This window comes from Hyaena hyaena, unplaced genomic scaffold (genome assembly GCF_003009895.1).
Source record: "Hyaena hyaena isolate Hyena2069 unplaced genomic scaffold, ASM300989v1 scaffold_14, whole genome shotgun sequence".
NCBI lineage: Eukaryota > Metazoa > Chordata > Mammalia > Carnivora > Hyaenidae > Hyaena > Hyaena hyaena.
The window spans coordinates 1,231,902-1,241,661 of NW_024080646.1; the positions used below are offsets into that span (position 1 = coordinate 1,231,902).

The 9,760-nt window shown below is 38.8% G+C and overlaps 1 protein-coding gene across 1 annotated transcript in view; it reads right to left on the bottom strand.

The window, feature by feature from the left end:
- Positions 1 to 6,786, bottom strand: part of PSMA8 (proteasome 20S subunit alpha 8) — a 50,027-nt gene extending 43,241 nt beyond the window's left edge. The window contains exon 1 of the mRNA XM_039218013.1: positions 6,624 to 6,786. Within this exon, the coding sequence (XP_039073944.1) occupies positions 6,624 to 6,725 (102 nt within the window). The 5' untranslated portion in view covers positions 6,726 to 6,786. The remainder of the gene's footprint in view (positions 1 to 6,623) is intronic.
- Positions 6,787 to 9,760: the final 2,974 nt, after the last annotated feature.

The following is a 9,760-nucleotide window of genomic DNA, read 5'->3' on the forward strand; positions in this document are numbered from 1 at the left end:
TTACCATACAATCTAGTAATTGCACTGTTGGGAGATTCATACCAGAGACATAAAAACTTATGTTTATGCAAAAAAACTGCTATAAATGTTGATAGCATATCTATAAATAACACCTCCAAACTCTAAACAACCCAAATATTTTTCAGCAAGTGAATAAACACTGTGGTACATCCATACCATGGAATACTACTGGGCGATAACATGTTTATATATATAACACCTTAGAACAAGGGCAAAGGGGGGGGGGGAAAGCAAATCCCAAAAGGTTTCATATTATAGAAGAGCATTTATATAATATTTTGACATGAAAAAATTTTAGAAACGGAGAACAGATGAGTGTTGCCAGGGATGAGGGCTATGGATAGGAGGGTGTGCAGGGCAGGCAGGGTAAGGAGGTGGGGGTGGTTATATAAGAGCATCATAAGGAATCCTTGTGGAGTTCAGATTATTCAGATTCTTGACTATGTTGGGGCACCTGGGTGGCTCAGTCAGTTAAGCATCTAACTCCTGATTTCAGCTCAGGTCATGATCTCACGGTTTGTGGATCGAGCCCCACGTACGGCTCTGTGCTGACAGCATGGAGCCTGCTTGGGATTCTTTCTCTGCCTCCCTCTCTCTCTGCCCCCCACGCCCACGTCTCTCAGAAAAAAAAAAAAAAAAAAAAGAATTTTGACTGTGGATACAGGAAAGTTCACCGGCAATAAAGTCTGATAGAATTTAACATACACACAAATGCGTACAAGTAATACTGGAAATCTGAATAAAATAGGTGGCTTGTATCAATGTTAACAACCTGGTTATGACATTGAGCTATAGTTCTGCAAATGCTACCATTGGCAGAAAATGAGCAAAGTACATGAGGTATCCCTTTGTATTCTTTCTTTCCTTTTTTGGTGGGGGGAGGGGTGTTATTTATTTAAGTAATTTCTACACTTAACATGTGGCTCGAACTCATGACCCCCAGATCAAGAGCTGCATTCTCTACTGACTGCGTCAGCCAGGTGCCTCCAAATCCCTGTGTATTGTTTCTTACAACTGCATGTGAATCTACAATTATCTCAATAAAAAATTCAAATAAAATCACTCTGTTAGAAAGAGGGAAAATTTGGGGAAAGAAAAAACAGGTTGGTAAAATGTTGATAACTGTTGAAGCTGGGTAATGGGTATACAGAGGTTCATTATGGTATTCCCTTTATATCTTTGTGTGTTCAAAATATTCAATAACAAAAAGTAAAAAATAAATAAAATAAATATAAAAACAAACCTTGAGTTTCGCTACAGGCTTTTTTGTCACCAGCAATTTAAACATATGTTAAAGTCTCTTATCTTAAAGTCTTAAAGACCACTTAATTTCATTCCCACTTCTCTCTCAACCCCTTCAATAGCAAATAGTGTCATCATCTCTCAGCTGATGGCAACATGTTTTCTACCCCACCTCTCCTTAGAATTCAGCCAAGATGGACTACACACAAGTCATTAAGGTCCCTCATGGTTGTAGATTATCCTCTATATAGTGTATAAGTCTACAGTCAATGCTTCATCTTCTCAAGTGAAGAGGAGTACTCAAGAATACTCATTTGCTTGAACTTCAACATATATGTTACTCAGGGAAGAGAAATGATGCCCTTCAAAATTACTGTCTCCAGTGCAGATCAATCTCCTGAGTTCCAGACAGGTGTATTTATGTATACTCATGCCTCAGTCTCTGTGGGTCAGGAATCTGGACACAGTTTACCCTCTAACTTAGAGTCTCTCACAGCCTGTATTCAAGTTGTCCTCCAGGGCTCTACTCATCTCAAGGCTAATAAGAGAGACTCCAATTCCACGCTCCCTTACATGATTGTTAACAAGATTCAGTTCCTCAAGGATCGTTGGGCTAAAGATTTCAGGTCCTTCTGTGTTTTGAACAGAAGCTTCTCTCAATTCCTTGCTACATAGGGCAACTCAAAATGGCAACCACATGCCAGAAGAACAAGCAAGTGAAAGTGAAAGAGGATAACCAAGACACAGGTCACCATGTCTTTGTAACTTTTAACGTCTGAAGTGACTTCCCATCACTTTTGCCTTTCCTATTCCCTGGAAGAGAGTTACTAGATTCTGCCCACACCCAAGGGAAGAGAATTACACAAGGGCATGAACATCTGAATTCTGGGATCACTGGAGGTCACTTTAGAGGCTGCCTACTATAATTCTCATAAGCATTTCAATTTCAACAAGTCCAAACCTCAATGGTTCAGTCAAACTTCAGTCAAGCCTCATATTCCTTAAGAAAATGACGGAGCCATTTTCTAAAAGGTTAAATCCAAAAACAGAGGTGCCATCTTTGACTCCTCCCTCTTCAGTACCTCCTTTTCTCCTCCTCTCCCTCAATACTATCCAAATAATAATCAAATTGTATCAACTATGCCACTAAAGTTTCTCTAGAATCTGCCTTATTCCCATGTCTGCCTCAACCCTAGTGAAAACTATCATCTTTCACCTGGATTACTTCATAAACTCTTTTGTGGTTTCCCTGCTTCCAGTCTTGATATCATCCAATCCACTGACCACATTAAAGTCTGAGAAATCACTGAAAAATAAAAACATGGAAAAAAAAAAAGAAAATCTGAATGTGGCATTTTTCCACTTAAAAACTTGTACTAGTAAGGACCATTTCTCACTAAGCAAACTGAGACAGCACAGAACTGAACTTGGAACCGAAAGATCTAGGGACTGTAATATTTACTCTTTGCATATTGGCCTTTTGCTCTCAATGCACAAAAACTTTCTCTGTTACAGAAAAAAATAGATGGTCACTGGCAATCTTGGACACACATCCCAACAGTTGTCCCAGAGAAAAAAAGCTACCACTATCCCTAGTTTAAAAAAAGTCCTAAGGATGGACTTAAATTGGCTAGATTCGAGTCACACGCTCATCACTGTGTACAGGAGGATAGAAACTATGAATGATTCTACCTGAGTCGTGTGAGTGCCTCTGTGTTTGGACAAACGCAGTCTGTTACTAGAAGGACAGATCAGCAATTATCTAGAGAATGACAATAGCCACATTAAAACCCTTCAACGCCTCTTACTTTCTTAAAGTCTTTCTATGATCTAGCCCTTCTTTCTAGTTTTATCTGTCTCTCCCTCTCTCTCTCTTTTTATTTTTTTACATTGCTTCCGTGATCTGGAATGCCTTCCAATTCACAGAACATTGTTGTCTTTTGCTGCTTGGTCTTCCATATGCTATTTCCTTTGTCTAAAATACTCCTCTTTCTTTCCACTTTTTAACCTGGCTATCGTTCATCTTTCAGGTGTCTACTTCAATACTACTTCCTTAGGAGAACCTCCGTAAGATCTAGGGTTCCCACATTGCCCCATATTCTCCCCATTATAATACTCATTTAGGCCTCATTAGGACTATTCACTTAATCATCTAATGTTCCCGCTAGATGGTAAACTCTCTGAGGACAGGGATTGAGTCTATTTTACTCATTGTGAAACCCCCAAACCCAGCACCATGTTTGGCATATGTAAGTGCCCAACAAAAATGAACGTGTTAGAAGAACCACAGACAAAAGTGAAGGGAAAAGAGAAAACAAAGGGACAGTAAATAATAATAGCTACCATTTATTAAATAGCTGCTGTGAACCAGACACTGTGCAAGATGCTTAACATGTATTATTCCCTTAACTCATTATCAGCCCTATAAAGCAGGTGCTAGTTTGCTGCCTGTTTTACTATTAAAGAAACTGTAGCTTAGAGAAGTTAGCTGCCTTATATGATGCATACTTGCCTTCCAAATTCATGATAATGATGGCTAATATACAACTATTTATTGAACAAATTTCATGGTACAATGCAGAGGCTTTGGAACTAGAAAAAATAAGTGTGAATATGGGCTCCATCACTTTCTAGCCCAGTACCTTCAGCAAGGTATCATAGCTTCTGAATCAGTTTCCACACATATAAAAAGGGATTTAAATTCTGTCCTTAACATTACATAATGTGCATAAAATATTTGGTACAAAAGAAATATTACTTAAATGCTTACTTCTTACCTAGCCCCCTCACTGTAGTATATATCATGTGGTATATATACAAATGCAAGAGGAATTAGGCTACCTAGATCCTTAAAGACCTTACTATCCAGTTGGTGTGTGAAGACTATTAAATAGACCTGAAAATAAAGTGAATATGAGTCCATGGGTAACCGACTCAGTCGATTAGGGTCTGACTCTTGATTTTTGGCTCTGGTCATGATCTTATGGTTTGTGAGATCCAGTCCTGCATCAAGCTCTGCGCTGACAACACAGAACCTGCTTGGGATTCTCTTTCTCTCCCTCTGTCTCTGCTTTTCTTCTGCTTGTGCTCTCTCTCAAAATAAATAAACATTTAAAAAATTAACAATAACGTGAATATGAGGCCTAAGAGTAGATAAAGATTGTAACTTCAGGAAAAGAATAAGACCCATGATGGCTGGAGTGGATCAGAGAAGGCTTCATCAAGGAGATGAACTAGAAGGAGATTCTCAAAGGATAAATAAGAGGGAGTATGGCAGAAATAAAGGTGTTTTCTCCTCCACTCACCTACAAGGGTACAAACACATATGGGTACAACAATGAAGCTGCCCCTTTAATTAAAGAGGGATAAGGATGATGGAAGACTTTGATGGCCAGAATGTGAAGCTAAGACTTGAAAAAGCAGAAAACATGGAGTTGGTAACAGTTTGGGGTCAGGGAAAGGAATGGTAATAAATCTTAGCTTTTTCAGGGGAACACTGTAAAGGATTTATTATTTTTTTTCCTAAGAAGAAAGCTATTACCTCTCCAAGATGTTATTCAAACATATTTTTCATTTATAAAAAAGGGAACTAAAGCAAAAAGAAAACAGGCCTCTTGCCTCATTTCATGCTATAAGATAATAAGAAGGAAGTAGAGCCCAGGCCTCTAACTGCGGTCCCCATAACTTCTTGTATTACTAAAAAATACTGCATCCACATGCTGGTCAAAACTGGTCAGCCTTGGCTTATTTACAAGTCTTCATAGCAACGATTGTTTGTAGACGGAATATTTTGTGACATATTCTAATAAATAAGTGCTATCATAAACTTTACCCCTCATAAAAGGTCATAGCACCCTTAAGGAAACACAATGAACAACTCCATGCAAAGATGCAAATTATAATTTCAGAATCCTGAGATGAAACTGTCTCATCCTTCCAATGTATCTTTAAAAATGCCCACTATAGGTATTTTTATATCCTTACCCTTTTACAGCTCATTACAAAGGAACTATCAATCAGTTCTATAGCAATCTTAAAACATTTTAAATGAGCCAATGTGGCTTCTTATTACACCCCAGTCTTCTCCCATTACTTCCTTTATTTTAGGCTCTAAAACTTGGGCATTATTTTCTAACCATATGCTTCATGCCTTGTTGGGGATTACATAACTTTTTGTTTTTATCAAAATGGCACCCTTTTGGTTTAAGCTACATCAGGCTTTTCTTAAATTTACAATTCTAAAAAAATTACTTATAAAACAGAAGCAAAACTAGAGGGCCCAATTAAATAGAAGAATACTTTAAAAATGATAAGACTCTTTCTAGTGTTATTTTTTTTTACCACTTTACATTTGATAGATTTGTAATAAAAGTGAATTATTTCCTTCCATACTAAATTGGTATGGAAAGTGGGGGAAAATACAGACACTGCTACACTTAGAAATGCACTGTGTATTCTCATAGCTAGTGTATCAATTTCCAAAATACAAAACAAACATGCTCAGGAAATTCAAGAGATTTACAAAAAATTGGATCCTTCTGAATTCATATGTTACAACTTAGAAGATTTGGGGCAATAGATCTTTGATCACCAGGACAAGATTATCCTTTTTAATTTTTATAAATCACGAAGATTATTAAATATCATTAAAACTTGGCAGGAAAATTACTGCTATCCTGAGTATTTAAAAGTTTTTTTAGAAACGTGGATATATAAATATAATGTAGGGTGTAATCTCTCAAGGGATTCCAGCATTATTTGAACAATAACAAAAAAGTGGCAAGAGAACAGAGTTTCATGGGGCTTAGAGCCTCTAAAAGACTGCCAAATATGCAGGTGAAAAATTTAGGACAATTACTTTTAACAGGTGCAAGTGTTGGCGTTTTTGACCAATTCCTCACCAAGAGATTCAATTTTACGTTGACTCTTCCTATTTCGGGGGCAGGCATGGTCTACTTTTAATGTAATTACCACTAGACATCAGCACCCACACGAAGGAACTGCTAGACGCATCTGTGAATTCCTGCGGAAGTGGCTTCTGTGCATTTAGGATGGCTGTCACCGGCTGGAAGAAGTCTTTTCTCCCCTTATTGCCAGGCACGGCATTAACAGCGCTTCTAAAATCAGGCCTCAACGCACACTCTAGTTTTGTGTCTGGAGCTATGCTTCAAAAGCGGCTACACACCTATGAAATCTACCAATTTTCACGCCGCCGCCTCCCACTCAAATTTCAGAAAGGGCATCTCTGTCAATAAAAAGAACGAGGCAATTTTCACAAGCGGGCGGCTCTCCCTTCCTGACCCCCTTCACCGGAGCCTTGGGCTGCGGCACCCGCAGCGGTGGTGAAGTTCATTGCTCACCGCTGTGGATCCTTTCTTCACCGCTTCCTGGGCATATTCCACTTGGAAAAGGTGTCCGTCTGGGGAGAAGACAGTGATTGCCCGGTCATACCGAGACGCCATGGCACAAGCCTCCGCCGATTCCTGTGGTGTGAACGACTACCACAGGCGAGACACGCCAGAGGGCCGCCCGCGCTGCCACGTGCCACCCGGAAGTGCTTGCCCCGGGCTCCAGACGCCTCCCGGAAGTGTTCTGGCACGCACCTCTGGTTGCTGTCCGGAAGCCCTGGCATCTGGGGGCCAGGTGCCGCTCAGAAGTCCGCTTGCCCGCCTGCGTGTGCACGGCTGTGCTTGCGAGATGGCAGAGTACCTGTGCTACCCTTAGTGTTTGGTGCACACTTCCCAGTTTTCCCAGCACGCTGTTGCTCCAGCGGTGCTGTCAGATCACTCCAGTTATATAGATGACAGCAAAGACGACGGCTTCACGGAGAGAAACTTGAAGATCAGATATTTTTGCACACCTGTCAGAGCACCAGTGGTAAGTTAAATTTCAACCTCTTCATTTTAGCTTCAAATTAAATTTCATTTCACTCTCACATATTTTACATGGGTTTAAATCAAGGGAAGACATGGTAATTTTCAAAATAGTGTTTCTTCTTTACTCTAAAGAAGATGTGGTACACATATACAATGGAGTATTACTTGGCGATAAAGAAAGAATGAAATCTTGTCATTTGCAGCAACATGGATGGAACCAGAGGGTATTATGCTAAGTGAAGTAAGTTAGTTAGAGAAAGACAAATATATGGCTACACTCATGTGGAATTTAAGATTCAAAACAGATGAACATAAGGGAAGGGAAGCAAAAATAACATAAAAACAGGGAAGGGGACAAAACTTAAGAGACTTAAATACAGAGAACAAACTATGGATTGATGGAGGGATTATGGGTGGGGGGAGGAGCTAAATGGTAAGGGGCATGAAGGAAGACACTTGCTGGGATGAGCACTGGGTGTTATATATAGGGGATGAATCACTGGATTCTACTCCTGAAATCATTATTGCACTACATGCTAACTAACTTGGATGTAAATTAAAAATAAATATAAATAAATTTAAAAATTTTTTAATTTTTATTTTTCTATTTTAGAGAGATTGAGCATGTGGGGGATGGGAAGAGGGGAGAGAGAGAGAGAGAGAGAGAGAGAAACCCAAGCAGGTTCTATGCTCAGCACTGGAAATCACCACCTTGGAATGATGACCTGAGCCACAATCAAGAGTCCCTCACCCAACCAACGGAGCCACATAGGTGCCTGGAAATAGTCTTTCTTTCATTTTCTGCCTTCTGAACAAAACAGAGCAAATGAGTAGACGGTAAACTAAATAAAACAAATGGTCCATCAAATTATTGCTAATGACAGAAATTAAGATAATACTATTTTAATCAAAGAAAAGCTTTAAAAGCCCAAAGTTCATTGCTTAAGAGATTTCTGCAAATGTAACTATAGTAGAAAGTCTGTAAAAAGGTGCAGCATTTCTGCCTGTGAAACAGCTCTTGTCTTTTTGTTCTCATCTATAAAATGGGAATATTTAAAAATCAGTAGCAAAGTGTTATTCTCAGGTTTAAATGTTTTTGTAGGTATAAATAATTTATAATGGTATCTGGTAGGTAGTGATAGCCAGGTAAGTCTAACTATTATTATTACTTTCCATGTATTGTTTAATATATGTTGTTTTCCACCGTAGAAGATCTCAAGTTTGGTGAAACCAATCTTAACTAAGAGAAGAAAAATGAGGCGCACCTGGGTGACTCAGTCAGTTGAGCCTCTGACTTCGATTCAGGTCATGATCTTATAGTTCTTGAGTTCAAACCCCACATCAGGCTCGCTGCTGTTAGCCTGTCAGCACAGAGCCTACTTTGGATCGTCTACCTCCTCCTCACCCACTTGCCCTCTCTCAAAAATGAAAGATACATTTTTTTACAAAAAAGGAAAAAAGAGTAATTACTTATAAAAGAGGAAACTGCAATACCCATAATTCCAAATACTTAATTCAGAATTTTAGTTGCCTGCTAAAAGCAATTTTTATTTACCCCTCATCTTTTTCCTATTTTTTTACGTTTGTTTGTTTGTTTATTTATTTATTTATTTTGAGAGAGAGTGTGTGAGCTGGGAAGGGTCAGAGATAGAGGGAGAAAGAGAGAGAGAGAGAGAGAGAGAAAGAGAGAGAGAGAGAGAGAGAGAGAGAGAATCCTAAGCAGGCCCCATGCTGTCAGCACAGAGCCTGATGTGGGGCTCAATCCCACAAACCGTGAGATCATGACCTGCGCTGAAACCAAGAGTCAGACCCTTAGCCGACTGAGCCACCCAAGCGCCCCAAACTTTTTTCTTTTACATTAGAAACTATTGAAAAGCTTGGTGCTACTGAAAAACAAACGAACAAATAAACCAGTAAATCCTAACCAAAACAACTCTAACTTGTCAAGAATTTCTGAACTTTTACAATGAATGTTAGGTTAAACTAACATTTACAAGAAGTGGTTATATAAGAAGTATTTTAGTGTTGTTACATAATTGTAGTTTTTTTTCTTTTGAAATATAGATCACAGAAAATTTTAAAAATGTGCATAGGGTCCCATGTACACTTCCCCTACCTCCCCCCAATGGTAACATCATACATACCTATAGTACAGTAACAAAACCAGGCAATGGCATTGGTAAAAATCCAGAGAGCTTATTCAGATCTTGCCAGGTTACATGTACTTATTTGTGTATCTATATGTAATTCTATGCAATTTATCATATGTAGATTGGTATAACCACTGCCACAATCAAGATACACAACTGCTCCATGACTATAAAAATTCCTTATGCTGCCCACTTACAGTCATCCCCATCTCTCCTTGCCCCCAAACCTTGGAAATCACTAATCTGTTCTTCATGTTTATAATTTTGTCTTAAAATATTTTACATGAATGGGATCATCAGTGTGTAAATTTTTATGTAATTTTTTTAATGTTTGTTTATTTTTATTTTTTGTTTATTTATTTATTTATTTAATATTTTTATTTATTTCTAGGAGAGAGAGAGAGACAGTGTGAGCAGGGGAGGGTCAGAGAGAGAGGGAGTCACAGACTGAAACAGGCTCCAGGCTCTGAG